A 25,418-nucleotide genomic window follows, 5' to 3' on the forward strand; every position below is an offset into this window, starting at 1 on the left:
TGTTAAATACAATAATAGCATCTGCCACTGAGACTGCACCCTTTAATACGGTGCGCTTTATGGTTGTGAAAATACAGTAATAACAGGCTGTATTCAACCACAAAACAGCAAGATTTATTAATTAATACATTTTTTAAAAAATGAGAGTGAAGGCACAAAATCTGAAGCGCAAAGTGGCGAGGGACTACAAGTGGCGAGGGACTACAAGTGGCGAGGGACTACTGTTCAGTGCAATTTGTCGTTATTCCCCCATATCTCCACACAATGACCATGGAGGGATTTTTGGTTCCGAATGTTTTGCTTTATTCAGAATTGAAGTGTTTCTTGCCACTTTATGTTGTGCATGTTTAAATGTGAGATTTCCAGCTTATTTTATCATCTATTATGAGCCCAAAAAATGTCTTTGTTCACCCTGTCAATTTCTACCCCATCTATTTCGATATGTGCTTGAGTGTTTTTTCTGTTACCAAGCAACATTTTAGTTTGACTTACATTCAAGGATAACCTGTTCTCTTCCAACCACTTTTTAAAAAACATCTCCGTTTCCTCTCTGATTGTTTTTATTAGGTCCTGTGTGTTCTCCCCTGAACAGAATTGTGGGTTTGCAGATGTTGTTAATCCTAAATCGACTCCTGAGGTATGCGGCAAGATGTAGCTATCCACACGGAAATGTTTTCAGGTCAAAATGGCAAAGTATTCCGTCGTTTCAGCCTTTCATCCACACGGAAACGGTGTTCGGTACTTTTTGAAAACGGTTTGCGGAGTGGAAAAATCTGAAAACGCCGGCTTGTCGTTTCCGTGTAGACAAGCAACCCACTTCTTTTGACGTCACCAACCCATCGCTGTCACATGACCAGAAGTGCGCTTTGACAAAAAGCCAACATAATATGGCATGACTCACCCCAGTCGACATTTCTCCTGACATTTTGTTGTATCAAACTCCAAAATGACTCACAGAAGTCATTTTGACGCAAGTCTAGAAGAGCCTTGGAAAGCGGAAGATGACAGACTTATGCGCATGTGTTCTTTCTTCTTCTATAGTTTGGTGTGTCACGTGGTTCCGTCTGCGTGTCTGTTCACAGCGCCACACGTAGGTGCGCCTTGTGTATTACATCATTTTCACCCAGAGATTTGTTCCCGCCCCCCAAAAAAATCTAAGGAGCGTGTGGAATGGGTCTAAGCCTTACAAACTGCTTCCTGTGTGTTCAGTAGCTCTTCCCCAGTTCAAAACTACACCCCAAATATGCCCTACACTCCTATGTTCATTTTGTCAGGGAAGTTACCCATTTGGAATGATAAATTGCCAACGTCGGCTCTGAGATCTCTCTAATAACGGTTTGAATAATTTCCATATCAATTTCAGTACAATCAGTTGATGTCTTTCATTTACATGTATTCACAATATCAGTTATTTCCTCTTTCGCAGCTTCTCTGAGGAGCACTGAACTGGGATTCATGTCTATGGTATCATTCAAGTCCAATATTTACAAAGTAGTTATTGAGGTTTCTAGCTAGTTCGTATTGTACTTTTTCATGTATAACATATTGAGGGTAGTCTGCTTTCTTATAATATTATTATTATCATCATTATAAGCAAAACAGACCTTTGTTAAAGTTAGCATAAAAGTAACTGTTTCAAACATAAATACGTTGCTAGTCGGTAAGCTAGCGCCGCATGCTGTGATGCTTGTTGGTGCTAGTAAAGTTTGAATTGCTGTTTTTAAACTTGTCATGCGACAACAATGTAGCAAAAACGCTTGCTGTTTCTTGCGCTGAAAATTCTACATACAAATGCTAACGTTTTATGACTGTGACACATACGTGCAGTGCAAGTCCAAAAAAGAAATGGCCACTTTGAGTGTTTAGATAAGAACGGTTATGGTAACATTTTAAAAAATGTCTGCTTTTAAGCCCTGATTTTTTTGTGTTTTTCCTGTGTTTGTGTGAACAAGTGATAAATTGTTTTTAAATATTTTGACTGACAGTCTTGGCCTCATAGTGGACTAGCCAACTTGTGCCAGCTAGCGAACAGGACTATGCAAAAACTACGAAGGGAAAAATCCATCCATTTTGGTGAGGATCTGGATAAAAGTGCAGATTCCGTTACATTCGGTATTCCAGTGGTACATCCCACCCCCGCCACAAATAATAAACAGCACCAGCCAATCACTTGTAAAGACTTACATCACGCAATATGATTCAGGAAGTAGCCTGCGCTACGGTTCCCAATACCGTATTCTGGTTGGGTTATTTTGCTCCATAATGGTTGTCATTAGATACCCAATAAAGTGACTGGAGTGTGTAACAGGTTCTGCTTGGTGCAGTGCATTGTGGGGGATGCACATGAGCGCACACACACACACGCGCGCACACACACACACACACACACACACACACACACATAGAAGGACCGCAGGCTCTAATTAACGCATTCCACACTTGATTAGCATTTATTAATCATCTTGGGGCCGTGAAATTGCGATAAACTAAAGCAGTCTGCAGTGACGATGCTTATCCGTGTCAAATCCACACATTCCCACAGGCGGGATGGGATATTCCGAAAGTAGACATACAACATACGTTTACTTTCCAGGAAGCATCCATACTCTACACCAGGATGGCTTTTAACGCCACCAGCGAACATTTAGCGCCAATATGCCCGTCCAAGGGGAGAGGAGAGATTTTAAAAACAAAGTTGTCTTTAAGAAGAGCCTAAGGCGTACTGATTGTGTTGCAAGTACAAACGTAACACAATCATGAGGAGTTCGACTTGGAGTCCTTGAAGGAGACACGAGAAGAATACGATGGCAGATGTTAACGAAGGAGACACGAAGGACGGATGAAAGGAAGGAAGGAAGGAAGAACAAGAACACACACCACAGACGAGGAAGAACGTCAAGAGGGACAGGAAACCTGCCCGGAGACAGACTAACAAAGACGGAAGACGACTTTTCACTGCGCGGAAAATGTTAGAAGAATGATAAAAGAAGGAAAAAAAACAACAAAAAAGAAAAGAAGGGATAGAAAAGAGGAAGCAAGATAAGACGTGAACTGTGGAGGGAGGAAGGGAACATCAGACAAGAAGAAAAGGCTAACGAGTAAACAGGAGGAGGGAGAGAAAAAGAAAAAGGGAACAAGGTGAGAGAGCAAGGGAGGAACAACAGAGGGGTGGAGGGGAAATGGGGAGGAGACAAGCTGATTAAAAAGAAAACAAGGAGAGCAAGCAGAAACAAAGGAGGCAACAAAGGAGGGTAAGAAGGGAACACGCGAGGAAAGAAAGAACAGGGCAGACACGAACAACGGAAGAGAAAAGGGGAGCAAACGGGGAGGAAAGGAAGACGTTAATGAGAAGAAGGGAACGAGACGAAATACAGAAAAACGCTGAAGATGAAGGGAACAAGGGAGTAGAAAAAGTGGCAAAGGAAGGGAAGAAGTGAGCCAGTAAGAAGAAGGGAACGAGGAGAGAGAAGAAAACCAAGAGTAGGAATAAGAGAAGAGAATAGTAACGAATGTACAAGCAGGAAGTGAAGGGAAAAGGAACGAGAGATGTAGAATAAGGGAACAAGGAAGAAGACGAGGAAGGAGGAGGATGTTGTCGTGGTCACAAGGATATGTGACACAATGACGTTATGAAGGTATCCACCAGTAGGGGGTGCAATGAATTCAGGTCCAACTCGGTTGGTTAGCTAACCTACTACTAAAGAAAACAGGAAGTCAACTAGAAGAACTAAAAGAGGAGAGCATTTGGAACTAGAAAATAAAGTTACTTTGTTTGTTTACATAACAGTGATGTTTAATTGGGTGGGGCCTCAGGTTGCACAGGAATTTGAATTAAAAAGAAAGTGAACGACACTAAAGTGTGTCATGTTTCTTCAAAAAAGGTAAACACACGCACACACACACACACATACTCTTACCAGACTGGCCTGGGGGCGGGATGCCCCCGCTGCCCCGCGGCAGACGCACAAAGATGGAGAGCACGGCGGCTTTGTTGCCAAAGCAAGGCTCCAAGGCGATGGGCTTGGGGACAGACTGTGGAGGGAAGGACAAATAATAATAAAGAATCAGACCACGACCACAAGCACTCACAGCGCCACCTACTGCACATACTTGGAATCACTCTTGCAAATATAGTAGATCCTTGCTTTTTGTGGGGTTTACGTTCTGGAGCCACCAAATGGCGAAAACCCGCGAGTAATTGATACACACATAAAAATGTCTGCTTTTAACACACGGGAAACCCTCTTGCTAGCTTGACGGTCTCCGATTTCAACATTTGCAATAAACATTTGAATTATTACATTAGATTCACCTCCAGAACCCCACCCTCTCTCTTCAATATCCATTGTCCACTCGAAACACAATCCTGGTTTAAGCCGTAAATATGCCTCACACACATTTAAAGCGGGCCTTGCATCCCAACGTACGTGTTACGGGCTCCGCCATTTTTGGGAAATTTGTTGGCCGTGGCCAGCACGTCGAGGAAGTATGGTATCAGAGGTTTTGCAAGTATGACATACTTATGAGGCAAGTGAATCGTTACACCCACACGCTTGCCGCTCATCCCCCATTGGTAGCTTTTAGATTGTGACCTGACTGCCTGCACGAAGAAAATGATTTGCATCCCAATTTTTTTCCTACAGGCTTTGCGTGCTGTCTGCAAATTTAAAAAATCCGTGCAGGCCACCTGCATGTCTCTTGAGAATTTCCCCATTTTTGCACATAGCCAGCACATAGGAGCAAGTACGTTGGGATGTAAGGCCTGCTTAAAGTACAAAATGTACAGTATAGGGACTGATCAGAGACTGTCAGAGCTATGGCTTCAAACTTTTGTGTCTCAACACACAACGATGGACCACTGCACAAAGTGCAAAATGTCAACACTTGAGGAATAAACATGACCAGTGAAGCACAAAGACATGAACATGTAAAAACTGTGGGCTTTCTAACAGTGGTACACGCATGCTGTACATTTTACCTGTATTACCACATATTTATAAATTATTACTCACTTATGGTGAATGAGATGTGTTTTCAGTGGGGGGAAAAAAATGAAAAATGTTACATTTCAGATAAATAAATCTGCCAATTTGCTGGGTCGTGAATGTGTGTGGATCCACTGAACACGTGCATACGCTCAGCATGCTTCCATGGCGGTCTTTAGAGAGTGGAGCTTGTGTGCCGGTGCTGTTAAATACACGCAAACATATCGGAGGTAATGATATTCTGGCTTTGACCCAGTTTACACATTCAATCTCTACTGAGGTTTACCTTTACTAGCAGCTGTGACAGCCCCTCAAAGACCTGTATTATGTCTGTGTGTAGGTCTCTGTGTGTGCTACATGTTCATGCAAGGCCATTCTCCATCTATCAAGTCGTTCTATATCTACAGTAGAGGAGAAGGGCAAAATAAGGATTTGCTGATTTTGTTATGTTTACCACCTTACAAAAATATGAACATTTATTGTAGTTTTATTGTATCAGAAAGACTGAATGTACAAAAAACATTAAAAAGGTAATAAATTAATTTCTATTTGGAAATAAAATAAAGTATTTGATCAACCAGCAAGCATTCTGACTACCACATTCCATTCATGTGTCCATGAAACACACAAATTAGTCCAGTCCCTTTAAGAAAGTACAGTTGAACCTCGCTTAGCGTACACCCCAGTTAGCGTGTTTTTTGGTTGAAGTTGACAATTTACGCCAACAACAAGGCTTTCTCACCAAGTACTCAGCCAAGTGTTGTTTTGGGATTAATTAGGTATTTGTCTCAATCAAATACAAATGAATGTATATATATTCTTTGCATTATTTTTACATTTTTGTCTCTCTTACAATAAGGCTACCATGACAATTATGGCTTGTTTGTCTTTGTAATACAAAATCAGATACTTATTTTCCCTACTGTAGCCTCTTTCATGCAGAGATCCTGAAAACTGGATTATTATTATGAATGAATTATTATTGTCATATTGTTAGGCCTGTCACGATAACAAATTTTGCTGGACAATAATTGTCCTACAAATTATTGTTGGGAATTGATATTGACAACATTTTTTTAGACCATTTTTTCATTAATTATATGGCATAATAATGCGAGTACATCATATCAAAAGCAATACATTTAATTTCTCAAGAGTATTAAACATTGTAATTGGAATGTCAAGAGCTTTTCAATAAAATTGCAGATGCAATTGTAATAGTTTTATTAGTCTACGCTATTTTTATGACACCCTTATTTTATTACTACTATTAGACAGGATGTGTGCCACTCTTGTTTTGAAGGCCAGAAGTGTGATGAAAATGTGGCTAAGTGAGATAGCTATCGAGTGACTCTTCAAGCTGTGGCTGTTGTCCCAACTTCACACACAACTTGCATGAAGTCACAATTTATGCCCAGGTAGATCTGGGAGGAGATCCCCCAGGACACCATCCGTAGTCTCATTAGGAGCATGCCCCGACGTTGTCAGGCATGCGTACAAGCACGTGGGGGCCACACAAACTACTGAGAATCATTTTGAGTTGCTACAATGACATTTTAGCAAAATGGACCAGTGTGCTGCATCATTTTTTCACTTTCATTTTTGGGGTGTCTTTGATTTCCACCCTCTATGGGGTGATCATTTTCATTTCTATCAAATGATGTGGCATCATTTTGTTACTAATACATCACCCACTTATTATCAGGAAAGATATTCAAGATCATTTTTCCACCCAGTTTAGATCTGATGTGTTTTCAAAGTGTTCCTTTAATTTTTTTTAGCAGCGTATAAAAGCAAATAAATTACGGGTAATTTAGATATCCACCCATTTTCTATGCCGCTTCATTATAACAAAATCATGCTAAAATGATTTTCTCAAATATTGAGTAGATGTTGGTGGATTTTATACTTTCCTGTCATCGATGACAGCGAGGTGTATTTCTTGTGGTTAGTGTGGAGTGCTGCACTGCAGTGTTAAGCCTACAAGAAAAATATGGCACTTGATTTTCTTCCTTGGAATTTTTGGTTATCAAAAAAAATGGAAATTGCTACTTTTAAAACAGATTTTCACAGCCCAAGTTATATCATTTGTAGTATGGTTGTACTTGCCATGGTCCGTGGGTCGATCACAGCTTTTGTCTCAAGTCAATGTTAAAGCAATGGGGACCAAAGGCACTATTTTCCAGTATAAAATCTGCTTAAAGGTCTTTAATATTTCGGGTAGAGATGTGAAGGGTATCAAATTAATGTTCAAGTCATGTTTTATAAGATAGAATTAGTCACAGACTTGATTTTACAAAATTCTAAATTTTGTACCATTGCTAGAATGAGCGGTCCGCTGGGGAAATATTTCCACACACTTTTCCTGTGCGAGCTCACCACACCGCACATGTTAGGTTAACTGGCGACTCTAAATTGTCCATAGGTATGAATGTGAGCATGAATGATGGTCAACATGTGCCCTGCGATTGGCTGGCAACCAGTCCAGGGTGTACCCCGCCTCTCGCCTAAAGTCAGCTGGGATAGGCCTAATGAGGATAAGCGGCATAGAAAATATATGGATGGATGTGGTCTGTGTGTGCCTGTGTGGGTGTGTGTATGGCACTATTGTAGCACCCCTGAGAGCTGACAGGGTGCTAAAAGAGTTCAGATGCAGACAAATGGGATTATGGTGGGAATGACTCGCCGGATGGGAACACCGCAGTCTCACATGCACACACACACACACACACACGCAGAGATACTTCATGCTCACAAGGTTACATTTTAACAATAAATCACCACTCTGGCTTGCTGAGCTCGCTCCAGACCAGCAGAACCAGCAACCCAGATGGACTTTGCATTCTAAACAGCCTGCTGATGTTTGTCTCTTTGTTGTTGTTGTTTTTTTTAAAGAGCAACTTTGTTGAAAAGAAGAAAATAAAAGTTCGGGCCCAAAAATGCTCAATAGTTTCACGCTGTGAAATCTACTGCATGCTTGGATGTCTTCGGTGTGGAAAAAGAAGCATACACACAGAGTGCAGAAGTGTGTAGCCTCATGAGGAGCAATGTAAGGTAATGCAGTAGAAATTAAATTAGTAGATTGCAATATGCATATATTTTATATTTTTTCATTGTGCTTTTCTTAAATGTAATGTTAAAACCTCGTCCTGTAGACCCAATCTCATGTATCTCGTGTCTGAGTGTCTCGTGACACCCCTACTGGTTACAGTAGGTCCCCGCACAATCACGATTCAGCATTCTCGGCTCCACAAATGTATTTCTTTATTAATTTTTCTCTGAAAATAGGCCTTTTTTCCCCAGCAGAAAACATCTCATTTACACTCCATCCTCATTAGGGTCTCCTGACTGTGTGGCCAACATGCTAACCACTCGTCCATGGTGCGGCAAATTTTTACACATTTATGTATTTATGCTTGTTTTTTCGTGAAGTGATTTCGCACTTTTCAGTGGTCCTTGATTTGTTTGGCTACACAAGCAGTTTGACAGCCAATCCGGCCTCAAAACTTGCAGTGAGGTGAAGGGAGCCTCTAGCCCAGGGACGCCATTACATCAAAGACGAAGGTAGTGTGAGTCGATCGTATCTGTCAACCCACATCATAAACATCACTTTGTAGATATTATATGACGTCACTCAGCTGACGGCAAAGTAAAGTGGTTTCCAGCGACACACGGAAATGCAGCTTTGATGTTAATTATTCAGATTACAGATAAACTAACTCAGCGGTAAGATGCCTATATCTTTAACAAAAGTTACTAAAAAATGTGGGATTTTTTTTTTATTTGAATTTGGCTGCGATGTCTTTCGCTTAATCATTTTCATTTCTTGTATATCTGTAATGTTTCATAGGTTATTCGCCATTCGCTCGTGGTCCCGGACCACATCCTTTGCAAAAAGCGAGGATCTAATTTATTTTATTTCACCTATAACTTCAAGTGACACGTTTCCTGTTGGAATCACGGCCCAGTATAACCTCTTAAACACCTGGAGAAGTTGTTTACAAAAATGGCAGCAATCCAGAAAAACAAGACTGAAAGAATCCAAAGATTTTGTTTTTGGATCACCGCTTTTTACCCCTCAGGCCAAAACATTTGTGCAGTAAATTACGACCCAATCAAAACTTTCCTTCCAGGTGCCGAAATGCAGAGAACATTGGGAATAACTTTCCAGAAGCTCACGTGGAGGTGTAATATCACACTCCACTAATTCACACAGAACATGGATTCATTTCTTTACTCCCTTTATTCCATCGCGTTTGCCTGGGGCTACATGGAGCTGCTCTCTCAGCCGCTGTTTACATCTGGAAGGACAACAATGCCGCACGCATGCACACACACACACACACGCACCTCCAGCTTTTAATTTCCAGAAGCATCTCAGCGTCTCGCCTGTTGACGTTACTCATTTCCAGAGTGCACAGGAAGTAGATGTGGCGAATAAACTTCAATAAAAATGGCCCCCCTCCACCCGCCCGGAAACACACACACACACACACACACACACACACACACAACAAAAAAATCAATTATGTTTTCTTTTAACTGCCTCCATAAATGCTGTGTTCCACTCTGAGATGTTCCTCACCAAAACATCTCTTCTTCTTTTTCATGGGTTTAACCGTGTGGCGCCTCCGTCAATGCCCCCCCCACTCCAACACACAACATCACAGCTTATCTAGACGGAGCAGGCACAGCGACACAGCCGCTGGTGAAATTAGCTCCAGTGTTTAGTCTCCCCCACATGTGCGCGCACACACACACAAAACTGAGAACGCGCAGTCTGCTTCATCGTTAACAACTCTACCGACCATCGGGATTGGTGAGCTTTTACCTCTGTGATGACTTCAACTTCAATTTGCCAAAAAAACAAAAAACAAATCTACACGACCTGCTCGAATGAGCATAAACCAGCTAGCTTGTTTCTATGGAGAAGATTCCAATCCTTAACTGGAATTTGTTAGCAACCAAAAAACTAAAAGAGCGCATCTCAGGGTAAGGATGGACACAACTGATCAATTACTGATTAACAACAACTTGCTGATCAAGTAGACACATGCGATACATCCACGTAACCGGAAGGCTGTCTGTTAAAAGCTCAATAAAAGCAATTTCTGGAAAACTGAAGACAATTCAACCCACAAGCATTGAAATGGGCAAAAAAGCCAACGATCCGAGAAATGAAACAGTCATGCAACAAACTTGTTTAAAAGCTAACCCTCAGCTGTTCCGACGATACACGTATCATTCCTCTATAGCTAGAACCAATTGAATGGGCAGCTTCATTTACGCTTCGGTGGCAAAGGTAAGTACATTTTCACATCCACAGTAACCATCAAACTCTTTACTTTTGATATTAACGGGAAACCCAAGGAAACACTGCAGGAAGAGGCGCAGAGGCTGGAAGACCTAGAAAGCTTTCTGTGCGGATTATCGTGTGAACTCAATACAAAGACCCGAAAATTATATACAGGTCCCCTTTAAAGTCTGAAAAAGACGCTACAGCTGAGTGCAACAGTTGTCATGCACAAGTTTCCCGTGGTGGCACAGAACCGTGGAAGTTTAATGTGATCAAAATCGTAGAGAACTTGAATCAGCGTTACACGCGAAACATATAATCAAATATATAATTATAATGAAAAAGAAGACTAGCCCCTGCCGGTGGTGAGTAATGTCAGGTTTAAACGCGTAATTAAGCACCTCGAACCTCACTATATTATACTATCCACATTGTGGCTAAAACTATACCCCACATTCTTAGAGAAGTACATGGGTCCGTTTTTCCTCACACCTACTGTTGCTGATTATTGTTCTCTACTTGAGTAATATCACTTGATCCGGCCTTTTCTAACATTCTAACAAAATACGTAATAAAAGTATTTATGATTCGTGCTTATATCGAATTGATATTGGTATCGCCTGATATTCAAGGATGCAATATCGGTACTGGATCGGAAGTGAAAAAGTTGTACCAAGATACCCCTACCAACATCATCCATGCAGACCTTGTACACAAAAAATATTTTGGATATTTCTGTGGGGGTTTTTTTGTTTTTGTTTTTTTTTTTTGTTTTAAAACACAGAGCTCTTAAGCACAGGGTTTAGGAGCTTATGCAATGTTGGCATAACAACAAATGTTTCGTGGTTTGACGGCTAAACGGGTTACCAAACAGATCAAAAATGAACAATGTGTGCGCCCCAAGTGTTCAAAACACAATAAGGGATTAGTCACGTTGCATTAATAGAAATACTGGCCATCGTCATTCGCTTTGCCCGTTATGTAAAAAAAAAAAATAATATCTTTGATCTTAGGAAGACTTTGAGGAAACTTCCTGCTAACTTCCTACCCATCCTGTAAAGAATGCATGTTTAATTCTTAATGTTTTTTGCTAAATGCATTTGTGCTTTCCATTCTGGCAGACAATATTGTGTTATTAAAGTACAATTGTACAATTTTCCACTAAATATCATTTGTCCAAAAAATGCTGTCGACAGTAACCCCTTGTTTATTGTGGTTAATTGGTTCAAGACCAATTATGTAAATTAACGCAAAGTAGGATTCCGTATTTATATACGGAATATTTTCGTAGTTAGAGAATAGAAATCCTGTTTATGATCTTCTAAATAGTTAACTTATTTCGTGCCGTCAAGACATGAAATAACACCCCTATATCATCTTTAGACTCTTATTACCCAATATAGTAGACATAATAAGAGAAAATAAGGCATTTAAGACAAATAAGACTCAGGCTCGTGTGTTTTGCTGTAAATGTGTTCCCTCGGGGAGCTCAGTGCATGACAGACAGGAAGTGACATCAGAAGTTCAGAGTTAAGTTTGAGCTTGGTGTGGGTTACAGCTGCAACAGTAGCTCGTGTTAAAGATTACTGTGCCTCTTATGAGATAATTCCAACCTGCAATAAAAGCCTCTTGTTCCGGCAATCAAGTCTGGTGCTTGTGTGTTTCACTGAACATTACAGTAATATTACTGACACCTAGTGACCAGTGGAGAATGACATACCATCAACATCCTTGAATGAATCTTTTGAATGCCTTATACCCCTGTATTTGTATTTTAGCTTATTTAGCCATTTTTTGTTTGAAAATGCTTAATTTAGGCAAAAATATGTAACATTAGCTTAAAAATGCATTGTTTTCAGACTGATAACAGGCCGTATTCAACCAAAAAACAGAATTATTTATTATTTAATATAGTTTTGAAAAACCATGATAAAGCGAAGCCGCAAAACTCTAACCATGAAGTGGTGATGGATGACTGTATTATGAAGTCACTTTTTTAAATAAACTGTACATTAATCCCTTAAGTATAGAGGTCAATTGGTTCCAGACCTCGCTGTGATAAGTCAATTTCAGCGAAGTAGGATTCAATATTAATTAAAGCAATATTTTCGTAGTTAGAGCATAGAAAACCAGTTTGACTTTACAAATACGGGTTGTAACATTAGTAGAGCCCTGTAGACATGAAATAACGCCCCTATATTCACCTGTACAATCATAATACCCAATATATACTGCTCAAAAAAATTAGAGGAACACTTCAAAAACACATCAGATCTAAACTGGGGGAAAAAATGATCTTGAATATCTTTCCTGATAATAAGTGGGTGATGTATTAGTAACAAAATGATGCCACATAATTTGATAGAAATGAATCAAGGACACCCCAAAAATGAAAGTGAAAAAATTATTAGCACACTGGTCCATTTTGCTAAAATGTCATTGTAGCAACTCAAAATGATTCTCAGTAGTTTGTGTGGCCCCCACGTGCTTGTACGCATGCCTGACAACGTCGGGGCATGCTCCTAATGAGACTACGGATGGTGTCCTGGGGGATCTCCTCCCAGATCTATGTAACACCTAGTGACCAGTGTACAATACAACATGTCTTGTAATAGGCCATAGTCAACCACAAAACAGCGACCATTTATTAAACATTTTTTTGAAAAACCGCGATACAGTGAGGGAGTGATATTCGAACCATGAACTTGTGAGGGACGACTATACTTTTCACAGCTGTAAGTGAAATATCTGACTTTGTGGTCCTGTTTAATGCATGTTTGGGGTTTCATTTATGAATTATTTATATGCATGCAGTTATGTTCCTTTTCATTTCCTTAAAATAAAATTCCTTAATTAAAATGCATTTTGCGCATGTAATTAAGGGTACTCATGTTTGAAAAGATGACAATCTATTTAAAAAAAAAAACAAGTGGGTTTGCTCTGTTAGACTTAAATAAAAGTGGGTCTTGACTTAATGACGACTGGAAAATGTGGGTCCCAGTTTGAAACCAACTGAGAACCGTTGTTCTAGAAGGTTCTGCTTGCTCAAACAAGCAGCAGCTATGATGGCGCAGGACAAGTGACGACACCCCCTCCTCTTCAATGGAACAACTTTGGATTCTGGATTAAGGCCATAAACAACTTTCAATGAATGTGAGCAGACATTTGCAGCATTCTGCACCTTTGTAATGCTGCAGTGGCGTACTGATAAAAATAAAAAAAAAAGAAGCATGGAAACAAGGAGGACAACCCACTCCCCGCCCAATATGAGCCTCGGCGAGCAGATAGGACGCGACGGTGTGCGGCCCGCGTCTGAGGCAGAGAAAGGCAGACGAGGAGGAATCTAAATTGGATCTCGACTTGGTGGGAAAAGACACGGTGGGAAAAAAAAAGGAGAGCGGAGGCAGAAGAAGAAAAAGGAGAGCACAGATGGAGGAGGCGGAGGAGGATGGCTGATAGCGGCGGCGAGCTGCTGTTTTGACTTTATGCTCGCTTGTTAAAGACACGTGGATTGCCACACACACACACACACACAGACACACACATGCAATCACGCACGCACACACACACACACAATACAGATAAGGCCCACATAGAAGCGCAGATGTCAGATGATAAGATCAGTAAAGGGTCAGTAAATTAGAGCACAACACGACTGTGAAGTAAACACGTCTGACACACAAACACCGAAATAAAACATGTCCGGCAAAAACCCTAAGAAAAAGAACATGAACAGATGTACAGTACTAATCAAATACATCTGACTTGGGTAGCCCCCTCCCCGGTGACTTGGAGAGCTGATAGACTCCCGGTGTTTAAAGAGGTGTCAAATACATCTGCATTCACACTTTAGCTAAAACTTTTGAAATGTTCCTCCTCCTGCATATAAATGCAGTTAGGTACTTCACCTCCACCTCGCCACGATAAAGACTGTTATCTATGCTGGCCTCACTAAAATGTAGAATTGAAGGGATTGCTCGCTTGCAAGCAAGATAACATAATGGCCCAGGAAAGTTTGACTTGTTTAGAGAAAAGTAAAGCCTACTTCTTAGGCCCTGTCCACACGGAACGTTCTTGGGATTTTTGGGGGGGCGGGTTGAAAAAAAGTTGCATCCACACTGTGCCTGATTAGTAAATAGTTGTATCCAGACGGGAGCGGATAACTGAGTGAAAACAATGTAACAAGGCTCGTCTAGAGTTGCAACAAAGTGGAATTACATGCGCGTCATTTTGGGAGTATAAGGCAAGAAAATACCGGCAGAATGTCGACTGCGGTGAGTCATGACACTCGAAATATTCAGATATTATGTTGGCTTGTCGTCAAAGCTCAATTCTTGTCACGCGATGATGACGGGACTGTGACGTCATTGTTTTTAAACATTGTAGCGGATTTGCTAGTCCATACGGAAATGGTGAGCCGGCGTTTTCAGATTTTCCCACTCTGGAAGGGATTTAAAAAAAAAAAATACAGTTTCAGGTCAACCAGAATGCCATTCCTGTGTAGAGACGAGGCAAAATACTTTGCCATTTTTACCTGAAAACGTTTCCGTGTGGATAGCCTCTTAATTATACAACATTCACGGAAAAACATCCTCAAATCAACACAGTAGTCAAGAAATAGTGATTGGCACAATGTTAATTTAACATGGAAATTGCCATGACATGCTAAGGCGATTAGGGCAATTATTTGTTTTTTTTTTTTTTAAACCAATTTAGTAGGTGTGTCTTACAATATTCGACTATCCATCTGGCAGTCAAAATGTATGAAAATGTCATGTGATTCCTGATGCATCGCCCATATGCCCATCCGTGAACTTGATCATTTTGCCAGCCTCGGTATATTGCCATGTGCATGCATGTCTGTTTTCCTCGTCTCCTGCCTCCAAACATGCAGGAAGAGGGTTCACTCTTGCCATTTATATGTTATATTTTTTTATTGTGCGTTTCTTAAAAGTCATCTTAAAATCTCGTCTTGGCTCGTTCTCATAGATCGAAGCTCGTGTCTCGTGGCACCCCTAGGTTACACTGCAGACCTGATTTACAGTAAGTCTCTTAACAAAAATAGAGTGCACAGCAGTATTATGCTTTTTAAAATAAAGTAAATCACAAGGTTTGGTGTAGTTCATAAATAGTAGCTTTCTTCTTTCCACTGTACTTATATAGGATTGCAATGTATATGTTTCCAGTTATCACAAGTTGCCGGGGGAACATTTTGAGTGTGACACCGTACCAGAGGAGAGCCAGGCCAGTTGTATGTGCATACAGTATATATATATATATATACACATATATATATATATATATATATATATATATATACACACATATATATATATATATATATATATATATATATATATATATATATATATATATATATATATATATATACATGTGTGTGTGTATATGTGAGGATTATACCTGCTGCAAAGTTGTGAAGTGAGCAAATATACAGCTCTAACAATTCACTTTTTATGGTGATGTAAGTAACGGAACTGAGTGAAACAGCCGCTGTCTGGCTTTGTGCTCCTTAACTTAAATATTAGCTAATGACAACACAACTGAACATAAAATGCAGTTTTTAAATGAAATTTTATTATTAAGAGAGAAAAAAAATCCAAACCTACATAGCCCTGTGTGAAAGTGATTGCCTGCCTACCCCCCCAATAATAAAAAGTTTCATTTAAAAACTGCATTTTGTGTTCCGTTGTGTTGTCATTGACTAATATTTAAATTATCTGAAACATTGAAGTGTGACAAACATACAAAAAAAAAATGAAATCGGGAAGGGGGCAAACACTTTTTCACACCTGTTGTCCTGAACGTTTTGTTTGTGGCCCCATCACTACTTATTTCGGCCTTACAGAAACTACCGTAATTTCCGGTGTAAAAGCAGCTCCTTTTTTAAAACTTTGAAATCGTCGCCTTATACTGCGGTGCGGCTAACTTAGGGCCATGTTCTAATCTCATGACATCTCCTTTGCTTCAGAACTACTACCAATCGTTTAAATACTCTGCTGCTCTCCAGTCAGTGAGGAACTGAGCTATAACGGAACTCACATCGAGATTGTCAACCCATCTGAAATAGCAGGAGGTCATTAGTCAATATAACAGTGACTCACGATATCGTCTTAAAAAGAATGCTAAAATCATCATACAGCAACACTCAAATGTAGGTAAGAAATAAACAAGAGTTAGAATAAAATAATAAGCATAAAACAGACAACTATTTTAATTTTGCTTCCCAGCAAAGCAGTTCATTGGCCATGGCTGCCACGGCGCTGCAATGATTCATTCAGCTGTCTGTGTCGACCAGAGAGAGGCATGATTGGCTCCCACTTGGACCTAAACATGATCCTTCCTGAACAATGTTTAACAAAAGGGCCAAGTTGTCTGGCAACAATCCTGATGGGATGAATCACACACAAACACGATGGAACTCCTTCTCGATTTAAACACATCACTCCGCTTGACATACTAATCTCCTTAAACCCATCATTTCCTGACTCTGTCTGCTCACAAATGAAGATCTCCACGCTGGATTTAAAAGAGGCCTGCAAACGTATTTGCATGTCTGAGCTACAATCCCCTGGACAACCAACAACTTTTCTTCAGTTTTGATTCCAACAAACAACATCTGCTGGTTGGATAAAGTTCTGCAGAAGAACACTTTGGAGACGGAAAGAGAACCAGAATACGGTCCAAACAACAACAGCTTCATTTCTTGATGTTTTTTCCTCTCAGTTCAGACTTTCTTGTGCTGACTTCATAGCCGCCTTGTTGGGATGAACCACTGACAATTTGAAACAATCACGAAACTTCTGAGGGGGTGGGGGCTCACCTTGACGTTCCCTCCTATCAGGTCAGGTGGTTCCTCGTCTGTCTCCAAGGCAACATTGATGGTGGCGAAAGGCCGGCTGGCCATCTGCTGCATCTCCCTCAGCAGTTGCTACGGAAACAAGAGGTAGACTCCAGTTAGCAAAAACGCAAACAATGTGACATCACATCGAGCGTTACCATCCCGCCTCTATTCCGGCACTGGTGCTACTTCCCAAGGCAGAATATTGCAGGGATAAAAGGCTCTGGGTAGCAGGAAAAATCGACCACAACCCCAAACCCAACCCTCCTGACCTTAAACCGAACCGCAAACCCTAACCCTAATTCCTAACCCAACCCTTAGCCCCTAAGCCTAAACCTGAACCTAACCCCGACCCTAACCCCAACCTACATGAACTTTAACCCATAACCTGAGTCATACCCTTAACCTCCTGACCCTAAACCCAATCTCCAGCGCCAGCCACCAACTCCCTGACCCAAACAAACTACGTTTCTGCATAACATCCTGTTGGTGACAACCTCAAAGCTAAGCTAAGGTCATCCCCCGCTAGCATAAGCATGCACTGTTAAGACCTGACAGCAGACGACAAGATGTCCCGGCTGGAATGAAGTCATTACAGACTTGGTCATGATGTGATACATTTGAACAAAGTCGTGAACAGAGTCATCACTAGAGGTTCGGATCTCGAACAAAGATGGAGGACAGAAAATGGCAAGAGAAGTGTTTGACGAGCGACGTGATGGATGATAGCAGTTTGGGGGGGGCGTCACGAGGGGTTACCCACAGAGCAGTAGCGCTGTTGGGTTTGCAGATTACAAGCAGCGAGACACTGGAAGTCATTCCAAACTCTAATTATACCCAACATCTCAGCGGTATTACGATTAGCAGGATTTAGATGCATCATGGGAGCCGTGAGAGACAAAAAGCCACAGGACGCTGACACAGCAAAGAAAGAAAACCTGTTAGCACATGGGAGAATCTAAACAAGAACTTGATTTAAAAAAAAAAAAAAAAAAAAAAAAAAAGGAAATGAAAGAGTCCTCCAGTCCATGGTGCGGATTTGGAACTTTTAAGTGGCTAAGCGAAAGGGAGTTTATTTCCGTTCCAGGTGAATATTTCTTAAAATTCCTGTTTAACCATCTGGAAAAGACCAGCAGCAAAAAGCCAGACAATTCAAATTCAATTCAATTCAAAGCAGGACAAGTGTTGCTGCATCCCAAATAACGTCTCAATCTTCATTACAGAATAGAAGCAGTGTCGTGTCAGGAAGTGATGCTGATAGTTACTTTGTGGTTTGACTCAAAAACATTTTTTGTAATCAGTGACCGTCATAGAGCAAAGAAAGAACACCATGAGTATAGATTATAGCCAAAGCACTGTGCCTGAGATAGCTGACGTCATGCTAAAATACTTTCCGGTTGTCACAATTGCAAACAATTTTCTTCAAATCTTCAGGGATGATTGTGCGATCAAACAAAAAGGAGTCAAAGTTCAGAAGATGACCATCAGTGCTGTTGTTTTCTATCTGAAACTTCCTTGACCTCCTACGTCAGCATCGAATGAGAAGAGAAAACAGACTTTTTTATGCGTGACTCTAAAAAATATTGATAATAGGAACGCTTCTGTTAATCAGCAGGAGGTATTGTGGTGCTTGCAGCTGTTTCTTCTGAAGTAAAATGAATACACTTTTATTCTGGTCTCATCAACATGAAGCAAATAGCTGAACACAAGTGAGTAGCAAGATAATTATGTAAGCCTACAGTCAAGCATGGTGGTGGTGTAAGCATCTCGGTCCGGAGTTGCACGAGTGCCTCCCTTTTTCTTAAGTTTAATGAGGCATAGCAGCATGCAGCATATCATGCATCGTCTTCCTGATAGCTACATCAAAGAATTCTTGAAAATCTCAAATCAGATCATCAATAGCGACAAAGCCAACGACTTTTTCCTCATCTTTTGGTAAAATAATTGTGTCTTGTTTACAGTAGGGATGGCATTGGTAGCGTGCATGAATGCTGCCGGCACCGGGGGAGCTGCGGTTCATTTACGGTAAAGATGAATTCCAACATGTACTGTGACATGGTGACGCACAGCGTGATCTTCTTCCTTTTACCTTCTTGAGCTTAAGGAAGCATAAGAGCATGCAGCATATCATGCACTGACTTCCTGATAGGGACATCAAAGTAGCCGACACAATTATCTAGCTACTCACTTGTGTTGCCAGCTATTTATACAATAATGGCTGTGTGGTGACTCATTTCAGTGGATAGTATATCTATACTGCTATACAAGCTGTGCACTGACTGCTCTAAAGTATATCCAAGTTCACTTTCTATTGTATTGTCAGGATAGAATCCAATGCTTGCTGAAATAAGACTTCTAGGGTGATATTTAAGGAAAGTGTCCCGATTCGTCCTTTGGCACCACCTGGCAGCACATCAAGCATGTCTCATCTGTTATAGGAAAATCAATAGGGTTCTAGCATAGATGTGTGGTCTGGTGGCCATTATCCTCCTTTGTCCTCGTGTGTTTTTCTGACTACAAGGAATGGCGCTTGCAAAGAAAGATGCTTTGTGGTGAGCGGCTGACAAAACCTTGGAAAGCCAAATAATGAGTGGAGAGCCTCTTGTTAAATGTCATCTCACTCAGCCAGCCTGCAGCGCACACACACACACACACGCACACATCTCCAGAGAGGAAGCTGCAGTCCAATGAAGACATCAAGCATGTCATATTTACTGTGCTACTAATTCCAATTATTGGCTACATTACGCCTCCTCTGTTTGCCAACTTGCTAACAACCTTTCACTCCTTTCTGTGTCAACGCTGCACCTCCCCAGGTCATTAGTGTGTGTGTGTGTGTGTGTGTGCGAGTGAGTGACAGGAAGAAAAGCTCTAACTTGCTTGGGGGAGAAGTCGTTTGGTGCCACTTTCTGGTTTGTATGAACCTTTAGACTCCGACTATAAGACGACCTGTCGTTGACAGATTTTTCTCGGAATAAAATGGCGTATTACTTTCAGGCCAATGCGGTTTTCACAGACTGAGTTACTGTTGAAAATGGAATCGTTCCAGAATAAAAATGTGCTCCTTTTGTAATGTCTTACATTATCGTCACCCAACCAGGAAGTAGTCTGCTCGCAAATACATATAACAAACAGGGAAAGCGTTGGAGGAAGCTTGCTTGCACTCTTTCTTAAAGGTACCAAATTTTTGATTGAGCTTTTGGACCAGATGAAGAGTACCTAATGAAGCTAACACGATTTCATTAATATACCAACCCTATAGGAGGCCTTCTGATGACACAGTTACACAAATGGCTGACAATTACCCCGCTGGCCTTGGCGAGGTGACCGTAATGACAATTACAATACTTGTAAGACGTCAGCGTGCAAACGTTGGAACAAAGGCAGTGACCGGCAGCGCCCGTCATGGAAGCACGCCGCAGGAGCCTCGTCACGCCAAAGGATTATTATTAGCTTTCCACCTGCAGGATACGAAATAGTTCCATAATTACAATATTGTGACATGCTGGGCTGACACAGTATGAGGCACAACTGCTGTGTTTCTGCGTGGCGGCGTCGTAATTACACAGAGAGAACAGCCATGTTGTCCACACACATATGTTCTGTTTTAGAGTGACACTTGAACCAAACAATGGGACCGCTTGAGGGAAAGATGCTTCCACAGCACCGTGGAAGTGTCCTTCAGCAAGGGACTCATTCAAACAACTCAAGTTAGTCTGCAAATACTACTTCAAACTACAAAAAAAATCCCTTAATACCATTTTCCACAAATCTTTATGTAGATTAAATTTCATTTTGGTATGGATCGAGATTTTTCTTTTAAAAAAAGGTCCACATACAGTGTTTTCTCACTTCTTTGAATAATCAAAGGATGCGGGGTACCACTTTGATAACCTCTATATTTTATTTTGTAAAAAGGCTTAAAAAAATTTCATATATTTAAATATAAAGCTTTGTGATATTATTGTTATTCCTATCAACGCTTCATCTTTACATTTGGCCTTTTTGCTCTATTTTCCCCAATTTTTTTTGTTTTAATTTTACTTCACCAATGTAGGACGGCCAATAAAACAACGAGCCGTACTTTGCACACCTCTCCATTACACTGTAGGCGACAAAACAAATCTTTTGTAGTTGCTACTTTGTGTTTACAATATGACAAGGACCAATAAAAATTGAGTTTAGAGGGGCAAATGGCCCCCCGGCTGCACTTTGGGCACGATTCGGACGATATTTTTAATTTTTTTTTATTGTAATGAATGTAATATGCATTTATTAAACTTAGGGCTGTCAAAAATAACGCGTTAACGGCTGTAACTCATTTATTTCATTAATTACGTTCCATTTTTTGGTGTAATTAATGCATGCGCACCAGAGTATCCGTTATGACGGCAGACGGAATCACCGTGGAGCATCCCCCCCACAGTCACACAGAGCCTGACGCTCTTTTATAACTTCAGTCTGACCTGAACACATCAACAGCAGTACAATTCCAACACCATATACTCTATGTATCTCCAACTCACACACGTCTCTAGCCCGTTCATCCTGGGAATGACACTTCCTCATTCTCATTACAAGAACACAAGATGCATTCAGGGACACACCAAACATCACAAAAACGGCTTTATAATGTGTGTGTGTGTGTGTGTGTAAATAACCAGGAAGATAAAATAAAGAAAAACGTGGCTATTACTATCACTCATTTTGTAACTCTTGATTCGGATGTACTTCTATCTGCTACATTTAAGTATGCTGGAAAATACACTGAAAAGAAGTACATTTACCTGAAATTATGTAATGTCTTGAAGACAACCCCTCATTGCTCATAATAACACCGTTGAAAGTGTGATTCAAATGTTCTGCTACAACTAAAGAGATTTTAGACAAATAGATTTTTAGACTTGTGTGGTATCTTTTCGCTTGATTGACATATTCAGTTCATTTGGAGCTGTTAATACAGACAAATATACAGTATATAATCCTGTCCTGTCATTTATCTTTGTCCATTAAATACAGTAAAACTTGGTATATTTCAGACATTGTTCCTAATGGTGATTAATCATGATTAATTACTTTAAAAACTGATTAATCTGACTAAAATTTTAACCATTTGACAGCCCTAATTAAATTATATTTAATGACATCTATTTCACTATTGTCAATGCCTTTGCTCACTGATTGGCTGGGGAGAAGTCACATGGTTAACCTTCAAGTCTTCTTTGGTATTCAAGGCTAAAAAAAAATGTTTTATGAAGTGACAGAAGTTTTAAAAAACCTGTAAAGTTTGTTGTGGCTCTCAGCGTGAAGGACATGGACCTGATGATGTAGCATCGTTATATAGACTCCCCTCTGCGATGGACGTATTTGAAGGGACACATTTGAATACTTAAAGTCAGGGGGATCATTCAGGCTGTCTGGAGCAGGAAGGAAGAAGAAGCAGTTAAAAATGGTGAAATGTGAAACTGTGAATGTTGTTGAAACATCCAGGAAGTACTCTATTGACTGTCTCATGCTACCCAGAAGAGTCAACGCACACCATCGATGACAAGACAAGCTAACAGATGTTCCTGCTGCCGTCTTTGTCTCACTAACTCTTCCTCATATTTAACGACTAAATACGCTGAGTCTAAAACAGCGGTGCCCATTATGTCGATCGCGAAGGTAGTGTGGCTCGATCGCATAAATGTCATTTTGTAGATGTCATACGGCATCAGTCAGGTGACGTTAAGCTCCCCTCCTGATTCGCTGGTGCTTCCCCAGCGGCAAAGATGAAGTGGTAAACAGACGTCTCAAGCTACACACAGAGATGCAACTTTCATTGTTATTATTCCAGTTACAGATAAAGTCACTCAGCGGTAAGATGCCTACAAACGTTATCCCTTCACTTGTAGCGGCTTCCTATGTAGAAAAAAAGTGAACTGTTTGACAGCTTTGCTCCTACACTTGTGCCTGTTAAACTAATATTTCATGATTAATTGGAACATGTGCCCATTGCTGAAACCTTTTTCATATGTTACCTTGACTTTGGCTGCATAATCATTTTCATTTCTTATATATCTGTAACGTTTGATAGCAAATGCTAACTGGACTAACAGGTGAACTGTGTGTCTAATGGACGCTCCGTAGCTATTTTGACTGACATACTATTCAGGTTATGTACACAACCATTAAGGAATTATGTGTAATTATCTCTATTGCCATAATTGCATTGAATTGTGAATTGTTGAATGATATCGACTTTGATGATAATGACTTTGATTACCTGGAAACTTTGAAACTGTGAATGCAAGTCTGGTGCTTGTGTATCTCACCCAAAATGACAGTAACATTACTAGTGACACCTAGTGACCAGTGTAGAATACTACACATTAGGGGTGTCTTAGAATGGTCGACTAGCCGATGATTCAATTCAGAGGAGTCTGATTCGCCTATCAATCTGGCCGTCAAATCATTAAAAAAATGTCATGTGATCAAGATTGCACCATTCTGACTACATGGGGGGTGTCCACAAAGAATGCCTTTGTTTTTGTTATAAATACCCTATTTTGATACAAAAACAGCCTAATTTGTCCTAATAATGAATTGAAAATGACGTGTGTGTTTAACAGAAGACCTATACCTAACACACATTAATACACTCATGTGCTTTAGAGGCACAATCCAAAAGGTGCTGAGGTGAGCGCTAGCTTGGAACGCGAGGAAGATCAGCAACATTGACGGCCTTATCGGATCGTAAAGGCTACTTAAAAAAATCATCCAAAATGTAGAAGTATTTTGAAAAGGTTAAAGATGAACCTCAGAAAGTGAAGTGCAACTTGTGTACATATCACATGACAACAACCAACAGCAAACCATTTATCACTGGTAAGGCTGTTATGCCAATTTTATTTTGTGTGCCAACAGCGACCGTCTTCCGGTTTTGTTCGTCTTGATTTACGTGTCAAAAAAAAAAAAAAAAGTACTGTTGTTGCACACCAACCATGTTTATTTGTTTTTATTTGTTTTTCCTTTGGAGGTGGGAAACGTTGCAACTGAGATCGGTTTATTTGTATAGTAGAGATCGCCATTAGCTCTGCTCTAAAAAAAAAAAAAAAAAAAAGAAGAAAATCAACCATTTGTCGACTATGGACAACATCTAACAAATCAGATTTGACTATGAAAACCCTTAGTCGAAGACAGCCCTAGTACATATTCTCAGTGTCTGAATGCCTTAAACTTGTATTTTAGTTCAATTAGCCATTTTTATGCATGAAAATGCTTAATTTAGGCAAGAAATATGTCACATTTGTGCCAATATGCATATATTTTGACAAATAATACGCTATATTCAACCACATAACAGCATGATTTATTAATTAACATATTTTTGAAAAGAAAATAATAGACGGTGATAGAGTGAAGCCACTAAATTTGAACTGCAAAGTGGCGAGGGATGTAATATCTAATAATATATCTCATTGATAAAGAATTCATTTTATTTTTCACGATATACAGAGGACCAAAAAATTTTGCTCTGGGACAAAAATGCACCCTCAGGCCACACTTTTGTATAGCTGCCAATGAGAAGCATGAAGAAAGTCAGATGTGGAAAAGGTAGGCTACTAGCTAAAAATGAATAAAAGGGGACTTTTGTGCGTATAAAGTGGACTAAATCCTGCAGTCTTAAATATATGTCAATGATAAACACTGACTGCAAGGAACAGCAATACATTTTTAGGTTTTTCTGCTCACTACACATGGGCCAAATGTCAAAATACACAGTGTATGCATTTTTAAAGATGTTTGTGTGGATGTGACCTGTTTCTTGTTTTTCTTACCCAAACATTTATGGAGAAAAAAATGAAATGTGTTTCCACTTTGCCTTTAGCAGCACGACACAAATAAGAGCCCGGCGCTAATTTAGTCTAAAGGTTAGCCTGAAGAGGGAAGGCGGGTGATGCATAGACTCTAAGAGGAGAGCAGGGCTGAAGGTGAGTGGAAGGTCACAGCCGAGAGGCTCTTCAGCTCATGAAAAGCACAAAATAAGAGTTCATGACATCAGCTTAAATGGATTGCGGGTCCGTTCACCTGCCAAAAGATGCCACAACACACAACATTTCTTACATTGCCCTGGACACAGGAAAACGGCATCATACAATGTGCATATTTGCCATGACGCATGACTGGTTTCTGTTTAAGAATGTGAAACAATGCAGGTAAGTGCAGCAGTAAGAGTTTGAAGAGTGTAGAAGAGAGTGTAAATGATTATTTTATTTGCAGTAAAGTACCTGTAAAG

At 40.3% G+C, this 25,418-nt stretch overlaps 1 protein-coding gene across 2 annotated transcripts in view; it reads right to left on the minus strand.

Annotated features, from left to right (window-relative positions):
* The window catches only part of atrn (attractin), a 108,013-nt gene that overhangs the window by 16,119 nt on the left and 66,476 nt on the right, over nucleotides 1-25,418 (minus strand). For both annotated transcript variants that reach the window (XR_008573402.1, XM_054796144.1), the window contains exons 27-28: nucleotides 17,123-17,230; nucleotides 3,918-4,032 (exon numbers count right to left, since the gene is read on the minus strand). Coding sequence is in view for 1 of the 2 variants with exons in the window: in XM_054796144.1 (XP_054652119.1) it covers nucleotides 3,918-4,032; nucleotides 17,123-17,230 (223 nt within the window). In the remaining variant the exon portion in view is untranslated. The remainder of the gene's footprint in view (nucleotides 1-3,917; nucleotides 4,033-17,122; nucleotides 17,231-25,418) is intronic.

This window comes from Dunckerocampus dactyliophorus, chromosome 13 (genome assembly GCF_027744805.1).
Source record: "Dunckerocampus dactyliophorus isolate RoL2022-P2 chromosome 13, RoL_Ddac_1.1, whole genome shotgun sequence".
Classification (NCBI taxonomy): Eukaryota; Metazoa; Chordata; class Actinopteri; order Syngnathiformes; family Syngnathidae; genus Dunckerocampus; species Dunckerocampus dactyliophorus.